The 25,526-nt window shown below is 53.7% G+C and overlaps 1 protein-coding gene across 1 annotated transcript in view; it reads right to left on the bottom strand.

The window, feature by feature from the left end:
* LOC144260252 (1-phosphatidylinositol 4,5-bisphosphate phosphodiesterase gamma-1-like) overlaps positions 1–25,526 on the bottom strand; it is a 73,991-nt gene that overhangs the window by 16,981 nt on the left and 31,484 nt on the right. The window contains exons 2-16 of the mRNA XM_077808808.1: positions 23,008–23,157; positions 21,989–22,082; positions 21,539–21,586; positions 13,832–13,916; positions 12,466–12,546; positions 11,989–12,023; positions 11,099–11,171; positions 9,935–10,036; positions 8,226–8,344; positions 7,245–7,330; positions 6,072–6,192; positions 5,216–5,384; positions 4,570–4,689; positions 2,405–2,512; positions 1,573–1,760 (exon numbers count right to left, since the gene is read on the bottom strand). Of these exons, the coding sequence (XP_077664934.1) occupies positions 1,573–1,760; positions 2,405–2,512; positions 4,570–4,689; positions 5,216–5,384; positions 6,072–6,192; positions 7,245–7,330; positions 8,226–8,344; positions 9,935–10,036; positions 11,099–11,171; positions 11,989–12,023; positions 12,466–12,546; positions 13,832–13,916; positions 21,539–21,586; positions 21,989–22,082; positions 23,008–23,157 (1,579 nt within the window). The remainder of the gene's footprint in view (positions 1–1,572; positions 1,761–2,404; positions 2,513–4,569; positions 4,690–5,215; positions 5,385–6,071; positions 6,193–7,244; positions 7,331–8,225; positions 8,345–9,934; positions 10,037–11,098; positions 11,172–11,988; positions 12,024–12,465; positions 12,547–13,831; positions 13,917–21,538; positions 21,587–21,988; positions 22,083–23,007; positions 23,158–25,526) is intronic.

The raw sequence follows: 25,526 nt of genomic DNA on the forward strand, positions 1-25,526 counted from the left end.
GCGGGGAAGGTCAACCCGCTGCACTAGTCCTGGGGGGGGAGCGGGGGCAGGAGACGACTGGACAGCAAGGAAACATCCCGAGTCACAATGCAGGGTTTGGATCGAGCCTCCCAACATTCGGGGGTTGGATCTGGGCTTCGGTTCGGCCCGGTACAGAGACAGCAGCCAGCCAGCCGGGCGACCCATCAGGGATGTTGGAGCAATACATTGGGTTAGATGAGGAGTGGGCAAACTTTTTGGCCTGAGGGCCACATCAGGGTGTGAAACTGTATGGAGGGCCGGGTAGGGAAGGCTTTGCCTCCCCAAACAGCCTAGCCCCCATCCCCTATCTGCCCCCTCCCACTTCCTGCCCCGACTGCCCCCTCAGAACCCCTGACCCATCCAACCCCTCTGCTCTTGTCCCCTGACCACCCCCTGGGGCCAAACCGCCCCACCCGGGAGCCCACCCCCTATCCAACCCCCCCGCTCCCTGTCCCCTGACTGCCCCAACCCCTATCCACACCCCTGCCCCGTGACAGGCCCCCCGGGATTCCCACACCTATCCAACTGGCCCCTGCTCCCTATCCCCTAACTGCCCACCCCGGGACCCCTCCACCCCCTTACCATGCAGCTCAGAGCAGCAGGAGCTTGCAGCCCTGCTGCCCGGCTGGAGCCAGACGCACTGCCTGCGTGGCGGTGTGACTGTGGGGGTGGGGGAACAGTAGGGGAGAGGCCGGGGGCTAGCCTTCCCGGCCTGGAGCTCAAGGGCCGGGCAGGATGGTCCCGCGGGCTGGATGTGGCCCGTGGGCCAAAGTTTGCCCACCTCTGGCTTAGACAGTGTGACCATGTTGCTCCCTAGTAGCTGGTGTCCACAACTAACCCAGCTGGCCGCTCACAGCTCATGGTGCTATTTTAAATCCAACAGCGGCAGGGGCGGGTGGTTTGGTCCTTTGCTCCTGGATGATGCATGTGGGAGCTGTAGGTATATGGCTGTGGTTTTTTACATTAGCTCAGAGCTTTGGGTCAGGCCCACCTCTCCCTCACTGGAGCTCTCCCACGTGGAATCTATAAAGGCCAGATCCCGAGGTCCTAACTCAGGCAAGAGCCTCTCTGAAGTCAATGGGACTGCGGTCTGTGATCCTGAGCCGCACTGGGGCGCCATCACCATGCCCCGAGAAGCACCGATCATCAGCCATCGCAGTGCTGGGGAATGATGTTGTGGACAGGCCTGAGAACCGCAGCCCTTGGTAGAGCCACAGAACTGGGAGAGCAGCAGGGCAAGCATCCCCTCCCTGACCCCGACCCTGACAGGCTGCCTCTGGGGAGCCCAGCCTCCGGGATCTATTCAGGTCTCGGCCTCGCTGCTAGGCTGCCAACGAGGGAGAGGATCAACGCCCCTTCTGGTGGCTCCCGAGACTAGTCCAGTAGGAACTGGCCCGAGGCCCACCAGCTTGTCATCAGATGGTAGCAGCTTTCCACCGCTACCACCTCGGACTGGAGGGAAACCGAGTCCCCGATGTGAGGGGATAACTGGTGCCGGAGGCAGAGGGGATCCTGTGCCCCGGTACGGAGGTCGCCGCAGGAGGCTCCTACCAGAAGGAGAGGGTGTAGTCTCCCACAAAGGTCTCGCTCTCCCGCACCAGGAAGGTGCCGTCTTTCCCACCCGTCTCGGTGCAGTACTCATGCAGCAGCTTCTCGGCGATCTGGCGCCCGTCACGCCCCCCGCCCAGCTTCCCGTGAAACCACTTCTCGCTGAAGTGCAGCTCGTTGTTGTTAAACTCCTGAAGAGGCGCAGAGCCCGAGGACGAGACGGGCGGGGAGGGGAGAGACCAGAGAAATCCAGGGGAGAGAGACAGAAGGAAAGAGAGAGAGTGGGTTTGGTGTCATGTCCTTAATCATTTTGGCCACCTCTGGGGTGGAGCACAGCAGCAGTCTAACAGCGCACAGCAATGCTGCCCAACTGTTTAGGGCAGGTAGTAAAGGTTCTCATGTCCCACTGAACCGCCTGGAGATCTAGTCGGCAAAAGTTAATAGCCCCAACCAGAATCTGAGCAGGACCCTGAGGTTAATACTCTGCCGTGTGAAAAGTGCAGTGGGATATTTAATGGCCAGAAGTAGTCAGGACCTTGGTTCTGCATCTCTTACAAAAACACACATCTGTGCTCCTAACACCATGGGTTTAGCACGATCGGGGAAGGGCACCCCTCTGCTGAGTAACTAATACTAGCACCTGGGCTTTTCTTGGCCAGTTTCTCTCCAAGCATTGACCTGGTCTAACCCTCCTTAGCCGGTGAGCTGGGGCAGAAGCACAACCCAAAGGGGTACATGCAGCTGCAGGTACTTGGGTGGCTCTGTAGGTGAATCCTGAAGGTGGCTGAAGCACTGTCTTCCCCCCAGTCTCCACCTTTCCTCCTCACAAACACACCTCTTTTTGTTCCACCTCTTCCTCATCCTCATTGGACTGGTAGCGGGACGTCTCCTCGGAGTAATAGATCTTGTTGCTTGTCAGCACAAAGTAATGTGGGCTCCAGGTCTGCCAAGGAGAAAGAAGCATCAGAACCAGGCAGCAAGGAAGCCAGGGAATGGGTACAGGGCAGGGAGGTGTCCAAGGAAGTCAGCATCTGCCAGAGATCACAGCTGCTTGCATTGCAAGCATGTGGGTTCACCCCATGCTGCTTGCTGATGCCCCTGTAACACACTGCCAGAACGTGTGTTGTGTTTCCACTCCACTGAGTAGTCCACTAGAGGATACCAGCCTATTACTGCTACTGGGTAATGGAGTCACTCCTTTAGCTTACATGGTGGAGGTCTGTGATGAAGATCCAGGATTCAAGACCTTGGAGGGGACGGGACTGTGACACCTCCTTCCCCACAGCTGGAATCCAAGCAGTGGTATTCCAGCCTGCACCATGAGGTCCAGTTCCTGGTTCCACGTGCAGTCTATAGACCAGGGGTCAGCAACCTTTCAGAAGTGGTGTGCCGAGTCTTCACTGATTCACTTTAATTTAAGGTTTCGCATGCTAGTCATACATTTTAACGTTTTTTAGGTCTCTCTATAAGTCTACATATTATATAACTAAACTATTGTCGTATGTAAAGTAAACAAGGTTTTCAAAATGTTTAAGAAGCTTCATTTAAATTAAATTAAAATGCTGATCTTACACCGCCGGCCCGCTCAGCCCGCTGCCAGCCTGGGGTTCCGTTCACCTTGTCCAGCAGCAGGCTGAGCGGGAACTGTTGCCGGGACCCCGGCTGGCAAGGGGCCAGCAGCCAGAAGCCCAGACGGGCAGGGGGCTGAGCGGGGCCGGTGGCCGGGACCCCAGACCAGCAGTGGGCTGTGTGGCTCAGCCCGTTGCCACTCTGCCCACTGCCGGTCTGGGGTTCCGTCTGCCGGCCCCGCTCAGCCTGAGTCCCGGCTGACAACCTCGCTCAGCCTGCTGCCGATCTGGGATCCCAGCCCTGCCCACACAGAGTGGGTACCTACCTTCTCCCTGGTTCTAGCCCATTCTCTTCCTCTCTCTCTGCATTGAGCTGAGAGTGGGAGTGCACTGAGCACAGGGCTGGGGGTGAAGGAGCAGGCTGAGGGTTGGAGTGTACAGTCTGGCTATGAGCTAGAATGAGGGAGGGGGCTCAGGGTTGGGGCAGGAGGTTTGGGTGTGGAGTGCTTACCTGGGCAGCTCCCATTTGGTGCGAGGTGCAGGTGGGAATGGGGGGGGGGTGCAGGAGCTCCCGTCTGGTGCTCAGGGTGGGGGTGGGAATGTGGGGGGTGCAAGAGTCAGGGCATGGGGAGGCTGGGTATGTGTGGGGGTGCAGGAGGCAGGGCAGGGGGCTGGGGGTATTTGAGGAGGGTGCAGGAGTCAGGGCAGAGGGCTGGGGACATGTGAGCGGGATGCAGGAGTCAGGGCATGGGGGGGCTGGATATGTGTTGGGGGTGCTGGAGTCAGGGCTGGGGTCGTGGGGGGAAGCAGGGATCAGGGCAGGAGGCTGGGGTGTGTGTGGGGTGCAGGGGTCAGGGCAGAGGGCTGGGTGTGTGGGCTAGGGTTGTGGGGGTGCTCCCAGCCCCCTGCCCAGAGTGGCTCACGGCAGGGGGCTGGAGGGGATATGCCCTGATTCCACCCCCCCTTCCCCACCTCTTCTCCGCCTCCTCCCCAGAGCAGCAAGCATGCTGCGGCTCCACTTCTTCCCCTCCTGCTCAAGGGCCATCAGCTGATCTGCAGCAGGGAGGGAGAGGAGGAGGGGCAGGAACCCAGCATGCTGGGGGAAGAGGCAGGGGAGGGGGAACTTGCCTGCCCTGCAGCAGCAGCCGACAGGACCAAGCTTCTTCACCCTGCCCCCGCGGGGGGCCCAGAAGAGTGGGCCGGGGCAGGCAGGATTTTTCATGGCACGCTGCTGCCTGCCAGGGTCCTGGCCTGGGTTCAACAGCGGGGTGAGCGGGGCCGGCAGCTGGGACCTGGCAGGCAGCAGCGTGCCATTAAAAATCAGCTCACGCGTGCCATAGGTTGCCGACCCCTCCTATAGACCCTTCCCTCTCCCACACGCTGTGGCTGTTAGTTCTGGAAAGACAGACCGAAGCCTGGGCGAGGCTCTTACATGGTCAATGGGGTCCTCAAGATACAGGATGCCGTTCTTGATGGAGTTGCTGATGTCATTCTCCGAGTAACTGGCCGTGGAGACCTCTTCGTAAAGGTTCCCTTCCACCAGCTTCTTGTGCTAGGGAGCGGGAGAGCAAACCAGAGAGAGGAGAACTCACACAGTTAGCCTCACCCTTGCCCTGTGCTACCAGCACCCGAGCCTATGCCCTGTCTGCCAGGTGGATGTGTAACATCGCTCAGTTGGGGCAGTGAAACGACTGGTCAGTTTCACTTCCTGTTTACAACTGGTTTCACTTCCTGGTTCTCCTCCTGCAATGCTGTAGTTGTTTGGGTTCAGGGTCCTGCAGGGAAAGGAGTCCGTTCTGGGAGCAAACATGACTTAAATGACTGTGAGTGGCCAGGACCTGTGGTTAGGTTTCATCTGGCAGAGAGATTCCCATCTTTGTACTTCAGAGCTGGAGGCGGAGAAAGCTCACCCCAGTATGTTCCTGTAACCCCCAAACTATAGGGCTCTCCCACTGTCCTAGCTACCCCTGCCTCTCCCAGTGCAAGGATGCTGTATACAGTTCTTGTACTGCCCCCCTCTGGACAGTATCAGAGAAGGGCTGGGGGAAGGGAAAGAGGACTGGCCCTAAGGGCTGCACCTTGATGAGGATTTTCTTCTTGAGCTGGGTGGGGGAAGGCAACTCATCGGCGTTGATGTCCACTGGCTTGGTGAGCAGCATTTCCCCGAAGACCTTCTTGAAGTGGGAGGCCATGTTCCTCTGCTGGACAATGCTGCAGTGGTCCTCGATGGAGAGGATGATGGGGAACCTGGTGCGGGGGAAGGGGGGAGAGGAAAGGCCAGATCATTCAGAATAGCAACCAAGGAAAGGCTCCAGATCACGTACCTGCTCCTAGTGTAGTCAGGGGCAAAACTAATGAGGGTAGGGCCCCAAAGGGGCTAACAGGAACTCAGAGATCCACGGGACAATCTGGTGGAGCCCTTGGTGCAGGGAAAGCTGGATTTAGGGCAGAACCCTTGGAGCCAGGGAACACTCTCAGTAAATCAGGGTGTGACACACTCAACCTGGGAGTGTTCTGCAGGGAATGTATCCACGCCTTGGAATGGGCAGTGCGGCAGAGAACGCACCCAGACCCAGCAACAGTTTCTCACAATAAATACAGAACCAGTGAGTGCTGTCCAGGATAAACAGGGACTATCTGGCCGCCACACATGGTTAAACAGGTTTCACTCAGTAGTTACAAACTGGCTTAAGCCCTGAAGCAGGAGGTTTCCCCAGTCATTACCATTAACTATGAGAACTCTGGATATTCTTGTTATCCACATAAATGTCCAATCCCTTTTGTGAATCCTGCTAAGTTCTAGGTCTCAATGGCTTCCTGTAGCCATGAGTTCCACAGTCCCATTACATGCTGTGACAAGATCCATGCCCTTTAGCAGTCCCTAAGCAGCAAAGAGGTGACAAAGCCCCTGTAGTGCAGTGGGGTGGCCCTTACTCAGAGGTCACGAAGGCATGTTCCTTGATGGTGTGCAGGACATCCAGGAATTTTATTTTGGAGGTGAGTGTGTGTCCATGGTAGATGATTGGCAGGTCATCTGGACCATCCCAACAGTCCACTAAGGGCAGAGATGGTTGAGTTGTTAACACTCCCCCCACACGCGTGATCATTTATCCCTGTACCCCACACACGTTCCTGAGGGACCATGTCCTAGCGTCCGTCCTTTCCTGAACAGAGTGGAATGGACAGGACCACCCCTAGAGCCCATGGCCACTGCACGTCCATTGGTCCCAAGTGTCACTCTGGAGCTGTGCAAACTTCATTGTCGTGCCAGAAGTCGCGCACTTCAGGGGTGGACAAAGGGGTGTAAAAGACACTGGTGTTCACCTCTGAGACGCCAGATAACAGCACATGCTGTTACCTCAGTTAGCAGGGTCAAATGGGACTGAGCTAGTGAAAGACGCTGTGGGGCTGGGTGAGGGTCTGCCTGCTATTGATATATGATATTGCACGGGTTCACCAGGTGGATTGAACGATCCTCAGCTGAGGTCCCATTGGGTCGTAGATTCCAAGGCCAGAAGGGACGATTGCGACCGTCTGGTCTGACCTCCTGCATAGCACAGGCCAGAGAACCTCCACTGGGGATTCCTGAATCTGGTGGATTTTAAACTTCTCCCCAGGTTGCCCCAGAGGACAATGATCCAAGCAAAACATCTCATGTTCCAGGGCACCGGAAGGATCCCAGTACGATTCACCAACTAAGAATTGCTGTAGCCACATCTGGGGTGAGACGGGGCAGCTGTTTGATAATTCGCTGCAGACCTACACCGAAGTGTAAGACAGAAAAGTGGGGACAATTTAAAGGAACTACCCATCACAGGATGTGGCCAAGGCACTGGGCTCAGCCCCCTACATTTGTGCCAAGTGCCGAGGGGGTTTTGTGGCTGGGGAGTGGTCAGGAACATGCTTTTAGAGATCCCCCAAAGGATGCTGACTCCAATATGGACTCGTGGGGGCAGGGGTGACATCACCAGTACCGTTTCCTGCTGCGCCCCCCTGGGGTCCCCCACCCAGTCACTGAGCGGTACTCATGCTGCTCAGCTTATGCAGTTGGACTAGCTCACAGCCGCTGAGAGCAGCCCAGCCCCCGGCAGGGACCAGCTCACTCACACTCTATGCAGCGGCAGCCCATCCGGAGGCAGCGAGCGTAGGCTTCCAGCGAGGACTCACTGGAGAACTGGTCCCCAGTCAGATACCTGCAAGGAGAAGAAGAGGGCCTCGGAATCACCAGCAGCGCCTGGAGGAGGGCCTGGGGGTGGGCCTGGGCGGCCTGGAGGAAGAGGTTCAGCTGCAAATCATGTGGCTCCCAGTCCATCCGACCGCATGCCAGGGGAGCTGCCTGGCAGGGCCTGAGCTGCGGAGCTGTTTCGGGGGCACCTCGCTCTGAACCCAGGGCCTGGATCCCATCAGATGTCAGTGTCGGCTGTCCCATGGAACCCCACTCCTGCCAGTGCCGACTAAGCTCGGGAGACCCAGCGGAGGTCGAAAGCCTCAGGGCCAGATCCCCAGCTGGTGTAAATGGGCAGAGCTCCATTGGAGTCAATGGGCCAGATCCCCAGCTGGTGTAAATGGGTGTAGCTCCATTGAAGTCAATGGGCCAGATCCTCAGCTGGTGTAAATCAGCAGAGCTCCATTGGCATCAATGGGCCAGATCCCCAGCTGGTGTAAATGGGCAGAGCTTCAGTGGGCCAGATCCCCAGCCGGTGTAAATGGGCAAAGCTCTGTTGAAGCCCATGGAGTTATGCTGGTTGATACCAGGCGAGACTCTGGCCCATGTTTTCCAGTACCTGCTTACAAGGAAATGTCCAGGAATCCCATGTCCCGCATGGACAGGGAAGTGGAGCAATCCCTGCAGAATTCCCCGGGGAGGCTAAAGAGAAATCCTCCCCCTCCTCGTTCACTATTACATGCATGCCAGAGCCCTTCTGGAGCTCAAACATCAGACTGGTGGCTCCCCAACGTCTGCAGAATGGCTCCTAGGGCTGCGGTGGGAGGCACCCGTTCAGCTCAGAATCCAACAGGTTGTGCCGCTTTATCTTCGCCCCACTGCGCTGGGGGCCCTTCGTCGGTGGGCTGACCCCAAGCTCTTACGTGTTGTGGGAGGAGGAGATCCAGTAGTGGGACAGCGGGTAGTTCATCTCCTCTGGGACCACCCGCTCGTACTTGGCATCCATGACCTTGTTTTCCCTGGAGAACAGGTAGGTCAGAAACTGAGGACAGAAGAAAAGCTGGTTAGAGCAAAACCAGGAGGGTCAGGCTCCATGACACCGTGGGTCACCCCAGGCCAAGGGGAGAGATGGGCATGGGGCCAAAGCTCTAACAGGAATGGGGAAAGGGAGAGAAGTTGGTGAAGAGCTACCAGCAGCAGAGGGCGAGCTGGGAACACGGTCCAGTGACTACAGCTAGAGATGGGCTTCCGATGCAGGGTCTGGAATGTGGACTTCTCCAAAATGTGGGGGGGGAGGGATTCACTCTTTCAGTACAACTGGCCTGTCTAAATACGTGTAGTGCAATCACCTGGGGAATTCACTGCTGCACCTGCACACAGTCACTTGCTGGAGGTGGATTTGGTGGCCAATAATAAATCTGTAGCTAAAAGAAAAGGAGTACTTGTGGCACCTTAGAGACTAACCAATTTATTTGAGCATGAGCTTTCGTGAGCTACAGCTCACTTCATCAGATGCATACCGTGGAAACTGCAGCAGACTTTATATATACACAGAGAATATGAAACAATACCTCCTCCCACCCCACTGTCCTGCTGGTAATAGCTTATCTAAAGTAATCTTCAGGTTAGGCCATTTCCAGCACAAATCCAGGTTTTCTCACCCTCCACCCCCCCACACAAATTCACTCTCCTGCTGGTGATAGCCCATCCAAAGTGACAACTCTTTACACAATGTGCATGATAATCAAGTTAGGCCATTTCCTGCACAAATCCAGGTTCTCTCACTCCCTCACCCCCTTTTTGGAGGTGAGGTGAGGGAGTGAGAGAACCTGGATTTGTGCAGGAAATGGCCTAACTTGATTATCATGCACATTGTGTAAAGAGTTGTCACTTTGGATGGGCTATCACCAGCAGGAGAGTGAATTTGTGTGGGGGGGTGGAGGGTGAGAAAACCTGGATTTGTGCTGGAAATGGCCTAACCTGAAGATTACTTTAGATAAACTATTACCAGCAGGACAGTGGGGTGGGAGGAGGTATTGTTTCATATTCTCTGTGTATATATAAAGTCTGCTGCAGTTTCCACGGTATGCATCTGATGAAGTGAGCTGTAGCTCACGAAAGCTCATGCTCAAATAAATTGGTTAGTCTCTAAGGTGCCACAAGTCCTCCTTTTCTTTTTGCGAATACAGACTAACACGGCTGTTACTCTGAAATCTGTAGCTGTGCCCCTTAGACAAGGATAATTAAAACCTCATGCTTCAGGGCACAAGGAGATCACCTGGAAGGGTCAGGAAGGAATATCAATCCCCAGATGTGCAGCACTGTACATGAGCCAGATGGGTGGTTTATTGCTTCCTTTTAAGCCTCAGGCATTGGTCATTGATGGAGGCTGGGATAGCAGTCTATAAGCCCCTTTGGTCTGATCTGGCATGGCCCATATTGACCTCCAGTCTGAAGTGTACATTGTCTGTTATAAATACACCTACATCCATGTGAACCAATTCCACAAACCCTGTAACTAATCTAGGGACTTTATCTGCCTCAGGTGGGAGTCTGAGCTCCGCTGGTGGGCGCTGGAGTTGCCAAGGGGATGGCTGATGCAGGAGGATGGGCTGGAGTACATATTCCCTACCTCATCCAGCTGGAAGAAGGGTTCTGCCATGTCACTGAAGGGGTCCCGGAGGTAGCCACACATGTACTCCCGCACCTTGCTGATGTCACTGGCCCACGGCTCCTAAGGCAGAGAACACAGAGGGCAGCGTTAGGGGAGGAACCGCACCGAAGGTTTAGATGTGAAACCATGATGGGAATCTTAGATCTGCAAGATCAAGAGCCTTCAGAAAGATGGAAGGTGAGTGGACTCAGGACCCAGGAGACTCACGACCTCTAGCTATGCACAGGGCAAGTACAGCACATACTCCCACCCCCCACTACTGTGCCTCCACCCTCATCCGCAGGGAATAGAGAGGAGTCCGGTGGCGATGGCCTGATTGTAATTATTCTCTTCACTAGATTTCAGATACAGGCAAACCTGGGGCGCGATTTGCTCCTTTTTCCTAACATGTTTTCATCTGACTTTCCTGTTGGAGCTTCACGGATTCCAAGGCCAGGTCTGCCCTTCCCTGTAACAAAGGGCACAGAATCGCCACCAGACATGCATCTAACCCGTCACTTCTGGCTGGGCTGGAGCAGCTCTTCTAGACCGACCTGCGATCTGCAGTTCAAGACTCCAAGTCGCAGAGTTGCCGAATGTAAAGGCAGAGGGGACCACCTGATCTTCCAGGCTGACCTGACCTGTGATGGATTCTCCATCGCAGCCCAGCGTGAGCTGTTCTGATGGTTAATCACCCTGGCTGTTAAATACAGGCACCTTCTTTCTGGTCTGAGTTTGTCAGGCTTCAGCTTCCCCCACCCATCGAGGCTTTCTCTCTGTCCACAGTTGGAGCCTGGGCAGTGGCACAAACTGCCCTTCCCAGGAGACCACCATGGCCCCTTCACCCCAAGGCCTCTCTGCTGAGACTGACAACAGAGGATGCCAGCTTGCATGGCGGGGGGTCTCATGGTCTATCAGGAAGAGGAGTGAGATCCACCAGTCGGACAGCCACTGGATGAGCATGACTTTAGGTTATGAGTGGTCTGGACTGGCTTTGAGGTAGCCAGACGCTCTCTGGTTTCAGAACAGTGGCAGTCGTGAGAATTTCTGCTATCATCCACTGCATGCCAAGCTATGGCCTGGCAGAAGGGCTTGCAGTTCCTCAGGTATGACAGGGTATTGGAAGTGTGCCTTAGCGGGTACCTTCTGGTCGTGCTGCAGGAATTTCTGGAAGTCGTACAGTGTAATCTGGCACAGCTCTGCCCGGTCAACATTCCTGGGGAGGGGCAAGGAGCCGGTCAATGGGAGTGTGTGCAAGCCGGGTATGCCAGCCTCCCCCCACCAAACGACTCAGGCACTGGGTGTGTCTCCCCCATACAGATACCTAGTCCCCTTAGTCCCCCGACAATTCCAGCTCTTCCCCCCAATCCTCATGGAACCTGAGGTGGGTGAACCTGATTTGCACCTATTACTCCAGCCTAAGGCTCCCCTGATGCCCCTCAATCCCAATCCGCAGCCCCCTGCTACCCCAGCCCTGGGCTCCCCCACTCCGCCACAGCTCAGCCAGTGCCCCTCAGTTCTAACCCGCAGCCCCCTGCTACCCCAGCCCTGGGCTCCCCACACACAGTGATGCACCTGAGTCCTGACCCGCAGCTCCCTCCCCAGACGCTGATCTCAGTGACACAGTATTAACCCGAGCACGCTAGTCATTGCCCTGGAGTCATTCTGGGTTTACATTACTGGTCTGAGAATACAGACCTGCCCGTTCTCTGGCGATCTAATAGGGTCAGAGTCAGGTACCAGCCCACTGCGTCCCTGACATGGACTCCACCCCCGGGCTTGGCTTCACTGTCACCGTTTCTGGGAGCAGGGACAAGCAGAGTGTGGGTGCCCAGCCTTGTGGCCCTGGGGGGTGGTGCCCAGTGGTCCCCTCTGTGTGCTGCGGTGGGAGCAGACAGGGTTGGACTCGTGAAGAGACCTCTCGGTTCTGAGTCTTGTTCTCACACACACACAGTGAACCAGGCTGGCTGGCGGGCCAGTGCCCCACCCGGGACTGGGGCGGGATCTGACAAGGAGGGATCTTTGGTACTCACCGCAAGGGGAAGGAGAGCTCCAGCTGCTCGATGATCTGGAATGCAAAGGGGGGACAGGGGCAGGTAAGCCAGTGGAGAAGGTGCCACCTGCAGGCTGGATGGGGACTGGAGGAGGAGGCTCAGGGGGACTTTGTCTCGAGTCTGAGAAAGCATCAGGCAAAAGGCATCTCAGAGCCTGTGGCGGGAATCTGAGCTGCTGCTGGGACCTGCCGCACTGGCCACAGCCTCCCCTCACTGACTCACTCTAGATGGTCTTCCCCATCTCCTGTCCCTACAACAAAGCCCCCGCCCAGCCAGTTCTCGGGGGCTATCTCCTGTGGTGTGACAGGTGCATTTAGGGTGCTTCAGAAACGTCCATTAATAGTGACAAGCAGCACCATGACCCCTCTCTGGCCTTCCTTACCCATCCCCGGGCCTGGGCCCAGCCGCAGGGTCACCCCAGATGGGGCAGAGTCACCGAGGGCCCCAACCTCTTACCGATTTCTGAGCATCGAACATTAGGTTTTTGTAGAAGTGAGTGAAGTGGGTGAAGGCCATGTCGCTCCTGGCTTCCACTTCCTGTTGGGAGGAAGGAGAGAGACAGAACCTGGTGAGAACAGAACTGGAGGGAGCAGACCTCCCAGAGCTGAAGGACCTAGGGAGACTTCAAGCCCCTGGTGCAGAAGATAGGGAAAAAAGGCCCCTGGCCGAAAGCACTGGCTCCAGTAGGATTCCCATGCTGTACTGCTCCAGCTGGGGGCATCTTGAGTCAAGCCCATGGGCCATGCAGAGCTCAGGGAGATCTACAATGTGGCCTGCAGCCACCGTCGGGCAGTCCATGGGGATTACACGTCCCGGTATGCAGTGCTACATGCTGAGCCAATGTCGTAATCCTGTCTCATGTCTAGAGATGGGCCAGCTGGATTATTTGGAGGGGAGGTTGGAATCTTGATCCAGAGTTTGTGCTTTGGGTCTCTCTCTCCTTACATGCTATACATGGTGAGTGGCAGAGAGAGGAGTATTGGGGCTTTGGATGGGGAATGAGCAGCAAATGCAACTGGCCAGCCCTAGGAATGGACTATGATCTTGTGTTTCCCTGTAAATGTCCCTTAGTAACAGGGAGTGCAGGAGGAAGGCACAGATAATCCAGTACAGGCTAGGAGCAGAAGGGCTTCCAGAGAGACCACTTGCCCAGGAGGCATCCGCTGCTCATTAATGTTCATTGACTGCAGACACCCCCCAAACACAAAATAGCAAAGGAAAGGGAATAAGAGAACGTAAGAACAGCCACACTGGGTCAGACCAAAGGTCCATCTAGCCCAGTACCCTGTCTTCAGACAGTGGCCAGTGCCAGGTGCCCCAGAGGGAATGAACAGAACAGGGAACCATCAAGTGATCCATCCCGTCGCCCATTCCCAGCTTATGGCAAACAGAGACTCGGGAGTGGGCAGGAGATAACCCTTCCAGGAAAAGCCAATGGGACTTTTGGCTTTGTTGACCCATCTTATCGAATTCTATAGCCAGGGAAAGTCCCTCTTCAATTCTATAGGGCAGCTCAACATCTCCCTCCCCACAGGAAGGGTCAATTCTATAGGACTTCAGAGTCATCTCTGAAGAACCTGGTTGGTTCTACAAATCTCTGCTGGCTTAGAATCATAGAATCACAGAATCATAGAATATCAGGGTTGGAAGGGACCTCAGGAGGTCATCTAGTCCAACCCCCTGCTCAAAGCAGGACCGATCCCCAATTAAATCATCCCAGCCAGGGCTTCCCCCCATCCGATTCTATAGGCCTTGTCTATAAAGGATGGGTCAGAAAAGGAGAGATAAAGGGAGGGAGGAGAGACCGTGGGAGTGTTCTTACCACTAACTTGTCCCGCAGGAACCTCATGTTGGGCACCCGATAGTTCACCTGGGGCAGCATGGCCTTCAGATCCTTCAATGTGATACTGCAAGACACACAAAGCAGGAGTCAGGCCTCAGAGAGGGACATGCGGGAGCCCAGCTTCTCATGCAGGCTCAGGGCCTTCAGCTGGTCCCATGGGCTCGGGGCCTTGAGCAATTTCACTCCTGCCCTCCTCCCCCCAGATGAATCTTCAGGAAAGCAAGGGCCTGTTTCTGTGAGACAGAAGAGGGGTCAAGAGCTGCAGCCACTCCAGCCCCCACGGCTGCAGAGGTGGTTCATTCAACCTGTGTCTCCTGCAGGGACCTGAATTCTCAGTTCACTGAGCGGTTAGACACGGGGCTGGCCTCCAGACTGAGATCGCACTCAGGTGGTTCCAAAATCGAATCACTTCAGGTTGTGAAAAGAAAAGGAGGACTTGTGGCACCTTAGAGACTAACCAATTTATTTGAGCATGAGCTTTCGTGAGCTACAGCTCACTGCATCGGGTGAAACTCCCTAGTGTGGACACACTGAAGTGGTGTGGTTTGCGTGGCTGCAGTCCTTGTCACATAGAACTGGCAGGTACGGAACAGGGTTTGTTCCTGAGCTGGCTGAACGCATGCAGAGCAGACATTTCATTCAGGAACATGCACCGATTCCAAATAAACAAAGGTGAGCCACTGTAAGAGGTGAAGTTCCAGGCACTGGAACGCAGAAATCGGTCAGACAAATCAGGGTCTGAGCAAACCTAGGGATCTCCCATAGCTCATTTAAAAATATGAGTTACTTAATCTCCTCCTACTAAGGAGGGACTAAGGTATTTGTATTAGAATGACACCATCTACTGGGGACGGAGAGGAGGGCAGTTCAGAAACCTGAGAACTAAGACTGATACCTGGAAAGCAGGTCTGGTGAACAGACCAGTTGGGAAGATATTCGATCCCTCTGTCTGATTTTGGGCCGCACAGTTATTTTGCATAGTGCTCTTAAAAATACCAGCAGCCAGAGGGTCCTTGCTGCGTACTTGCCGTGAGGGTTGTAGCCATAGAATCATAGAAGATAAGGGTTGGAAGAGACCTAAGAAGGTCATCTAGTCCAATCCCCTGCTCAAAACAGGACCAACCCCAACTAAATCATCCCAGCCAGGGCTTTGTCACGCTGGGCTTTAAAAACCTCTCAGGATGGAGTTTCCACCACCTCCCTAAGTAACCCATTCCAGTGCTTCACCACCTCCTAGGGAAAGTGTTTCCTAATATCCAACCAAGACCTCCCCCACTGCAACTTGAGATCACTGCTCCTTGTTCTGTCATCTGCCACCACTGAGAACAGCCGAGCTCCATCCTCTTTGGAATCCGCCTTCAGGTAGGTGAAGGCTGCTATCAAATCCCCCCTAACTCTTCTCTTCTGCAGACTAAATAAGCCCAGTTCCCTCAGCCTCTCCTCATAAGTCATGTACCCCAGCCCCCTAATCATTTTTGTTGCCCTCCACTGGACTCTCTTCAATTTGTCCACATCCTTTCTGTAGTGGGGGGACCAAAACTGGATGGAATACTCCAGATGTGGCCTCACCAGTGCCGAATAGAGGGGAATAATCACTTCCCTCGATCTGCTGGCAATGCTCCTACTAATGCAGACCAATATGCTGTTCGCCTTCTTGGCCACAGGGTCACACCGTTGACTCATATCCAGCTTCTCGTCCACTGTAATCCCCAGGTCCTTTTCTGCAGAACTGCTGCTTAGCTAGTCAGTCCCCAGTCTGTAGCGGTGCATGGGATTCTTCCATCCTAAGTGCAGGACTCTGCACTTGTTCTTGTTGAACACATCAGATTTCTTTTGGCCCAATTCTCCAATTTGTCTACGTCACTCTGGACCCTATTCCTACCCTCCAGCATATCTGCCTCTCCCCAGAGCTTAGTGTCATCCACAAACTTGCTGAGGGTGCAGTCCATCCCATCATCTAGATCATTAATGAAGATGTTAAACAAAACCGGCCCCAGGACCGACCCCTGGGGCACTCCACTTAATACTGGCTGCAAACTAGACATTGAGCCATTGATCACTACTCGTTGAGCCCGACAATCTAGCCAGCTTTCTATCCACCTTATAGTTCATTCATCTGATCCATACTTCTTTAACTTGCTGGCAAGAATACTGTGGGAGACCGTATCAAAAGCTTTGCTAAAGTCAAGATATATCACATCCACCGCTTTCCCCATATCCACAGAGCCAGTTATCTCATCATACAAGGCAATCAGGTTGGTCGGGCATGACTTGCCCTTGGTGAATGCATGTTGATTGTTCCTGATCACCTTCCTCTCCCTCAAGCGCTTCAAAATGAATTGCTTGAGGACTTGCTTCATGATTTTTCCAGCGACTGAGGTGAGGCTGACTGGTCTGTAGTTTCCTGGATTCTCCTTCTTTCCTTTTTTAAAGATGGGCACTATATTTGACTTTTTTCCAATCGTCTGGGACCTCCCCTGATGGCCACGAGTTTTCAAAGATAATGGCCAATGGCTCTGCAATCACATCCGCCAACTCCCTCAGCACCCTTGGATGCATTGCACCTGGCCCCATGGATTTGTGTATGTACAGTGTTTCTAAATAGTCCTTAACCTGTTCTTTCACCACGGAGGGCTGCTCACCTCCTCCCCATACTCTGCTGCCCAGTGCAGTAGTCTGGGAGCTGACCTTGTCTGTGAAGACTGAGGCAAAAAAAGCATTGAGTACTTCAGCTTTTTCCACATCATGTGTCACTAGGTTGCCTCCCTCATTCAGTAAGGGGCCCACACTTTCCCTGACCTTCTTCTTGTTGCTAACATACCTGTAGAAACACTTCTTGTTCCCCTTCCCATCCCTTGCTAGCTGCAACTCCAGTTGTATTTTGGCCTTTCTGATTTCACTCCTGCATGGCCGAGCAATATTTTTATACTCCTCCTTAGTCATCTGTCCAAGTTTCCACTTCTTGTAAGCTTCTTTTTTGTGTTTAAGCTCACCGAAGATTTCTCTGTTAAGCCAAGCTGGTCGCCTGCCATATTTGCTATTCTTTCTGCACACCAGGATGGTTTGTTCCTGCGCCCTCAATAAGGCTTCTTTAAAATACAGCCAGCTCTCCTGGACTCCTTTCCCCCTCATATTAGCCTCCCTGGGGATCCTGCCAATCAGTTCCCTGAGGGAGTCAAAGTCTGCTTTTCTGAAATCCAGGATCTGTATTCTGCTGTTCTCCTTTCTTCCTTTTGTAAGGATCCTGAATTCGACCATCTCAGGGTCACTGCTGCCTAGGCTGCCACCCACTTATACTTCTGGAGGATCTGGAGGATGAGAATGATCTGGAGGATGGTGTAGATTGCACTCTCAGCAAATTTGCGGATGATACTAAACTGGGAGGAGTGGTAGATACGCTGGAGGGGAGGGATAGGATACAGAGGGACCTAGACAAATTGGAGGATTGGGCCAAAAGAAATCTGATGAGGTTCAATAAGGATAAGTGCAGGGTCCTGCACTTAGGACGGAAGAATCCAATGCACCGCTACAGACTAGGGGCCGAATGGCTAGGCAGCAGTTCTGCGGAAAAGGACCTAGGGGTGACAGTGGATGAGAAGCTGGATATGAGTCAGCAGTGTACCCTTGTTGCCAAGAAGGCCAATGGCATTTTGGGATGTATAAGTAGGGGCATAGCGAGCAGATCAAGGGACGTGATCGTTCCCCTCTATTCGACATTGGTGAGGCCTCATCTGGAGTACTGTGTCCAGTTTTGGGCCCCACACTACAAGAAGGATGTGGATAAATTGGAGAGAGTCCAGCGAAGGGCAACAAAAATGATTAGGGGTCTAGAACACATGACTTATGAGGAGAGGCTGAGGGAGCTGGGATTGTTTAGCCTGCAGAAGAGAAGAATGAGGGGGGATTTGATAGCTGCTTTCAACTACCCGAAAGGGGGTTCCAAAGAGGATGGCTCTAGACTGTTCTCAATGGTAGCAGATGACAGAACGAGGAGTAATGGTCTCAAGTTGCAGTGGGGGAGGTTTAGATTGGATATTAGGAAAAACTTTTTCACTAGGAGGGTGGTGAAGCACTGGAATGCGTTACCTAGGGAGGTGGTGGAATCTCCTTCCTTAGAGGTTTTTAAGGTCAGGCTTGACAAAGCCCTGGCTGGGATGATTTAACTGGGAATTGGTCCTGCTTCGAGCAGGGGGTTGGACTAGATCACCTTCTGGGGTCCCTTCCAACCCTGATATTCTATGATTCTATGATTGATTCTATGATTCCCCTATCAATTCTTCCCTGTTTGTGAGCAGCAGGTCAAGAGGAGCACAACCCCTAGTTGGTTCCTCCAGCACGTGCACCAGGAAGTTGTCCCCAACACTCTCCAAAAACTTCCTGGATTGTCTGTGCACCGCTGTATTGCTCTCCTAGCAGATGTCAGGGTGACTGAAGTCCCCCATAGGAACCAGGGCCTGTGATCTGGAAACTTCTGTTAGTTGTCCGAAGAAAGCCTCGTCTACCTCATCCTCGTGGTCTGTTGGTCTATAGCAGACACCCACCACAACATCACGCCACGAGAGAGCTCTTCTCTGAAAGACTAACATGTGTGTGACTTCAGCAAAAGAACCCCAAGTCAGCAAACCTTTAGAGATGGTGGGCCCGGATCCCCAGCCAGTGTAAATCAAGGCAGCTTTACTGACTTCACACAGTCCCACCCACTCATGGTTACGTGTGCCAGTGTGTATTTGTCTGCAGAACAAGAAGGGGAAGTGGGCCCAGCCCAGTCCTTCCAGTCCCAGGCCTTGCTGGGGATTTGGCTTGGAAGGGATGTGCGCAGAATCTAGCATGCTATTGTGCTTAGTTCTTCACTGGCTTTCTGTCATGCTTCTCGGGGCTAGGTATGGGCTGAATGACTGCAAGAGCTGATAAAAACAACAAGGAGTCTGGTGGCACCTTAATAGGGTGACCAGACAGCAAGTGTGAAAAACTGGGACGGGGGTGGGGGATAATAGGAGCCTATATAAGAAAAAGACCCAAAGATCAGGACTGTCCCAATAAAATCGGGACATCTGTTCACCCTACACCTTAAAGACTAACAGATTTATTTGGGCATAAACTTTCGTGGATAAAATACCACTTCTTCTTCTTCTTCTTCTTCTTCTTCTTCTTCTTCTTCTTCTTCTTCTTCAGATGCATCTGAAGAAGTGGTGTTTTACCCACCATTGGCCTGCTAAACCCAGGGTTTTGAGTTCAATACTTGAGGGGGCCATTTAGGGATTGGGGCAAAAATTGGGGATTGGTCCGGCTTTGAGCAGGGAGTTGGACTAGATGACCTCCTGAGGTCCCTTCCAACCCTGATATTCTATGATTCTATGATAGTCTCTAAGGTGCCACAAGTTCTCCTTTTCTTCAAGCTATTTGGGTTTCAACAGAACCCAAATGCACAGCCCTGTGTGGCTTGAATCTACAGTTACCCAAGTCAGACAGCAGGTGGCAGCATGTTCTATTCCACTCCTGCTCCCTTCTCTCCCCCACCCCTCCCCACCCCCTTCTGCACTTGCTAGCCTAGTCTACAGCTGCTCATTGTGTTCTTTGGGATTTGAGGGAGGGCCCTGGGTGTAGTTTAGTAGCACGAGTTCTGATCTACACCAGAAAGGGTTCGCTGGTATAGCTACACCGGCAAACCCTCCAAGCACAGACGCAGCTTAGACCAGCAAAAGAGTTCCTTTCCTAGTAGAGATTATCTCAGATCCGTGAACAAAATAACCTGTCCCAGCAAAGGGACTCTTTTTTTGTGGGTATAACTGCATCTACCCTGGGGCTGTTGCTGGTGCAGCTGTGTCAAGTAGGGGAGTGATTTTTTTCACACTTCTCACCAACAGAGCTAGGCCAGCCAAACTTTTCCAAGTAGACTGGGCCTGAGACACCAAGAACCACATCACTTGATTCCGTGCTGGATGGGCCACAAGCCGTGACTTGGAGAGGTCCCTGGAAGGGCTGGGTATTGGTGTGTGACACCAGCAAAGGAAAGGCAGGCAGGAAAAGCTCAGCCGAGTTGCAGAGATGTGGGTCCTGGTCCTGAGAAGTGTCAAGTGCCGTCCCCGCACGGGGACTCTGATCAGAGTTGTGGGTGCTCTGAGAGTTCAAAGACCAATCACTGACCGGGATACGGGTGCTCAGCACTGTTCAGGATCAGACCCCAAGCATTGCTTTGCTTTGCTTCAGCTGGCCTCACTGAATTTAACGTGATCAACTTCAACCGCCTTCAGCTCCGCGGCCAGCCTCTGCGCTGTGCTCGGGAACTCAAGGTAGAGCGGCATGGGGTGGGGATAGCACAGGGGGACTCCTGCTGTGTCTCAGAGACTCAGCCGCACACCTTCCCAGCAGGCCTCCCAGGATCCCTGCCGTGGCATTAATACCGCTCTCATCTGGCACTTTGAATACGCTGTGCATCCCCCAATGGTGTACAAATTCCACCCTGTCGAGCTGGGCTGCTGTGTAAGCCCATTGCTGGAGTACCCGAGTGCTTTGTAGGACAATCCCAGTGGGATAACAAAACATGCCTCATCAAATCATCTCAGTGGGATTCTGCCAAGTGCCTGGTGCACGGAGGCATCCCTGAAGACTCCCGCAGTGCCGTCTCTTGGGTATAGTCCAGAAGGCCTTTCTCCCTTGCTGTGCTTCTATTTCAGACTTGAATATAGCACTCAGGTCCCCAGGGGACACACCCATGTTTTTGTAAAGCTGATTGCTCCTTCCACACTAGCCCCACTTCCTGTCCCATGTCCCATCATTTCCTGCCCTGGCCCCCTCCTCTTCCTGGATGGAACCCCCTCACTTCCTGTCCAATGTCCTGTTTACACAGAGCTGGCATGCGGCAGGGCAAAGAGGTCTGCTGGGCCCCGCCCCAGCAGCCGCGCCTTGTTAGCTAGCTGGACAGAAAGGGACCAAAATGCTGATTAAACAAAACATTTTAAATCCAGTTTTCTTTCCTCCTCCTTGCCCTCCCTTCCCCCCCCTGTCCCATTTCCCAACTCCCCACGGCTTCTCAAAGAGACACTGTCTCATTTCCATCTTCTCCTTTTAGTCCTGTTTGGCTCCAGATTCCTTGAGAGTCTGTTCCAGTGGGATCCTGGCCCTGGCCGCGGCTCTGACAATGGGATCAAACTTCCCCCCTGCTTAAGGCCACAATATCTTACAACCTGAGCCTGTCAGACAACCAGCCCTCATCCCGCTGCCTTAGCATGCTCCAAGCTCCCAGTCGAGCCAGTGGGAGTTCGGAGAGCACGAGGACTGCAGGATCAGGGCTTCTGCTGCTTTATCTCCTGAGGCTTTATCTCCCAGCCTGTGGGGACTGGGTGATGGGAAAGGAGCAGGCACGGCAGGGCTGTGTGGTGGGCAGGGAGTGGCAGAGAGCTGGACGACTGGGCAAGGCCTCATTTTTCCAGCCACCATGAAATGTTTGTCTCCTCTCCCCATCCTCTAAAGAGCTCAAGCATTTCTCAGCTCCCAAGGGGGTTTGCCAGCCTCAGGCCCTATCAGGCCAGCTCCCTCCATCCTGCGCAGACCGCCCTCCGGTGGCTGCCACAGAAAGTGTGGCAAACCCGGGCGAGAGGCAGATAGTCTCTGCAGTGACACCTGCTAGTATGAAAACGCCGAGGGTCATCAACCTTTCTGTCATCCCTGCCTGTCTGCCTCACTCACCTGCCTTCTCTCGTCCTGTCCATCAAGTCAAACTGTTTCCGCAGCCACCTAGCAAGAGGATTGAGAAGAAACGGATCAGCCTGGAGCCGAGGGGTCCCAGCAGTGAGGCGGCTAGGAGCACGGTGCAGTTAACGCACATGCTGGGGTGATGGGGTCCGGCCTCTTCCGGAGGGGATTACACCTCAGGAAGGCGTTTCATCCCCTCATCAGCACCCCAGCCAGCTCTGGGGCCCGCATTCGTTCAGTGCTCTCCAGGATTACTGGGCACCCCAAAATGGGGATGAAGGAAAACCAAACTAGCGACCCTGTGTGTTCTTCACTTCCCTGAGTCCCACCTCACTCTGCAGTGCCCAGGGGTGGCTCGGATCTCCCGGCCCACCCAGCCAGGCTCTGGAGTGATGGGACAGAGGGATCCCCAGCCCCCCCAGCAGCCCAGCTCCCTGCCCATACCTTTCAATCTGCAGCGGCGTCTGGGCTTTCTGAGTGTCCGTCACCAGCCAGTTCAGGCCCGTCATCCACAGATTGACGTCTTCCTCACAGAAGGCTGAGGAGGGAGAAGAGCAGAGTCCGGCAGTGGGAGGAGCGGGGCTAAGGGAAGTTCCCTCTCTGCACTTACACTAGAGATGGGGCCAGGCTGCAATGGTCTGCTCCCGGGCTGACCTCTCCCCACAACTCGGGGGTACGGGGATTGAGGGATCTGGCTGCTCCTCATCTCTAGCTGAGTTTAGACAATGCACCGAGATGGTGCTCTTCTTCGTACGGACAACAGCACCATTTCCATCCAGCTGGCTTCACCCTTGGCCAACTGGGCACAGGTACCGACTTCTATTTTTCACGGTGGGTGCTCCACACACGTGCTGCCCCGAGGCCCTGCCCCCCAGTCCGCCCCTCCCTGAGGCCCCGCCCTCATTCCACCTCTTCCCGCCCCCACTCTGCCCCCTCCCCCAGGCCCCCCGCTGGCTCACTGCTCTCCGCTCTCCCCCTAGAGCCTCCCAAACAGTCAGGGCTGGTGGGCGCTGAGCCCCCGCTATTTTTCCCCGTCGGTGGTGGAGCCCCAGAGCACCCCTGGAGTTGGCGCCTGTGCCAATGGGCCAAATTCACCCTGAGAGTGGCATTCCATCAGGGATGGCCCTCGCTGCGAGTGGGGTCTGGGTGGGGGCGCTGTGTCAGGGAGGAGGGATGCTGGGAGAAAGGACTGCTGGAGGGAGATGGTGACAACCTGACCTGTCTTCTCCCTGCTAAGAGGCTTCATGGCTCTCTTCCCCCAGCCCGTGTGTCCACGTCCTGGTTTCCACCACAGCTGACTCCCACCCTCTCCCCTGGGCCAGGACAGAGCTTGGGTGGGTGGGAAAGCTGGTGAGGCCACCTCATCCGTGAAACCTTAACAGCCCTAGGAAGAAATGGGGAAGGGAAAGAATCAAGATTAGACCCTCCCTGCCCGTTGTCACCCTCCATCACCCAGCACTGACCAGCAACACTGAGTGTCCGGAGCCTGAAATCCGGGCCATACAGCATGATGAAACACATGGCGGAGTCCAGTTTCCGAGCATCTTCTGGATATCGTTCAAAATCCCGGGAATTCTTCCCTGGGCGGATCTCTTTTATCTCCCGAATGTCGACTAGAGGAGAAAGAGATGGACACGTGACCCTTTCCCAGAAGCCCATCCTCGTTTTCACTCTTCCATGCCCAGAGCTGCAGCTGCTGTTGTGCAGTGTAGTGATTAATAATGACATATTCCGGCAGTACCTTTTAGCTGGATTGTTTGCATGAAAATAACTCCGGGCCTCACTGAAATGCAGCCACCTCTGGGGTGGAACACAGCAGCTGCTTAACTGCATGCAGCAGCTTCAGACAGGACGTGAGGAAGAATCATGTTTCCAATCAAATGCTTAGGAGGAATTTGGGGAGGCAGAATGCATCCAGTCAGAGATACCATTTCTACTCTTGTGAAAAGTGCCATGTGATCAGTTATAACCCCAAGCAGCCAGGACTGCAAGCTTATCTGACGTGCACTCAGTGGCATGGCACCCTCGAGCATGTCACTGGGGCTTTCGGGTCTATGCCATCTCAGAAGGAAGCAGGTTGTTGCATGACCACTTTCTGCAACACATAGGTTTTCCTTGTGGGTCAGCTCTGCAAGCAGATTCGCAGTGGAGCTCTGCAGCATTGTTTATGTATTGTGAGCCTTGGAAGGATTCTGGTTTTACTAGTCAATGTTGATTTCACTGCACACAGACAAACCAATAACAAATCTTTCCACTGATAATAACTGAAATTGACAGCTAGGCAAAGTACGAAAAATGCTGTGTGAGAACTTATTAGAGTTTGCTTTTAGGGTATTTGCTTTGTATGCTTTGACGTAACGCAGCCAGTTTGTGTGTGAACGATTATACAGCTTTAATTTTTTGAATCTCAGCCTCTACCGTCATAACTAATTATTGTCTGACCCATCTCGATAATTTCCCCCACTGTGAAAATTTATATTGATACAACTAAAACAATGCTTAAAAACCCTTAATTTTGTGCTGTTGTGAACAATTATATTGATAAGCATTTTTAAAAATGCTTAAAAATGAATATTATCCCTCAAAAGGACATATTAAAAAATCAAATTCTGGCAAGCCCAGGTTTTGTAAATATGTATGTAAACAAACAAGAGAGCAGAGGGCAGAGCCCCAGCGCTCAGAAGCAACCCTACAATAACAAACTAAGAGGAAAATAGTTTCAGGTTTCCAACGGGGCTGCAATTCAAAGACTAGAAAGTTATTTTGAAGAGTGCTGGGCAAAGGCCTGGTAACTTTATTTAGGCAAAGCTCTCTCTGAGGGCTGTGGGAGTTTTGCCTGAGTAAAGACTGAGGGGGAAATTCACCCCTGGTCGGTGGCCCAGAACAAAGCCTAGTCAAGTTCATACCCCATTAGGGCTGGAGAAGGAATCAAGCGGTGCCCTGCTGCACGGGCTGGCTTTCATTCGGCGAGAGAGGACATGCCAGTGTCCTTCCCCATGCATATTTTGAACAGCTAAGCCACTGTGTATGACCGGGCTCTCCTTGCATGGTGGGATTCTCGAATGGTGAAAGCCACAAGAATGGAGTTTGCAGATCAACCAGCGTCACTGCTGGGGGAGCTGCGTACTGGCCAGACGTGTCTCAGCCATGGAGTCAGAATGAACCGAGCCCATGGTTATGTGACACAGCCCTGCCCAGGCAGGTGTATTATACCCATGTCTGGTCATTGTCTTGATATTGCACCCAAAGGGCTCCTGTGGGGTCTCTGCCAAAGCTAAGCACTAGCTGGTTCTCATGGGTATTGTGAGGTGTTTGTACAGGAAACCATTTTAGAGTCATGTAACATGTAGTCTATTATGCTCCCAAACTGCTGGAGGTAAAACATGCCATCCCAGGCAGGATGAGTCTCAGAGCTGAGTAACTCAACACTGAGAATAATCGACTAGTCCTGGGTTTGTGATCTGGATCAGGTGCAGGCTGGAGCATCCACAAGACGAAAGGAGCCCTGGACTCTGAATAGGGGACCTTCAGGGGTGAACCGAAGTTACCAAATTGCCTTGACTATGAAACGAGACAAAAGTCTGGATCTGTGTAAGAGGAGAAAGGGCACAAGATGTTCTCCATTACAGAAGTGGCTCTGCCCGCAGGAAAGGCGGATCCCAGAGCTCAGGGCTGGACAAACGCAGCAAGGACTGACCATTGGGTGAGAAACACCTTCTCAGATGGCAAAGGAACCGCTTAATAAGTACGGGGTCTAGACTGTTTTATATTTTTCTTTTATCTGTCATCATATGTTGCCAAATCCTTATCGGGGCAAAGGAAGCTCCCTAAAAGTCAGGAGGGCCACCACTGCTTGAACCATGGCCCTCACCCATGCTGCCCCTTCCCCCCAAGACCCCTCCCACACGGCCCTTCCCCTGAGGCCCCGCCCCCTGCTGCCCCTTCCCTGAGGCTCCTCCCCTGCCGCCCCTTCCCCTGAGGC

The sequence above is a fragment of the Eretmochelys imbricata genome, chromosome 2 (genome assembly GCF_965152235.1).
Source record: "Eretmochelys imbricata isolate rEreImb1 chromosome 2, rEreImb1.hap1, whole genome shotgun sequence".
Taxonomy (NCBI): domain Eukaryota; kingdom Metazoa; phylum Chordata; order Testudines; family Cheloniidae; genus Eretmochelys; species Eretmochelys imbricata.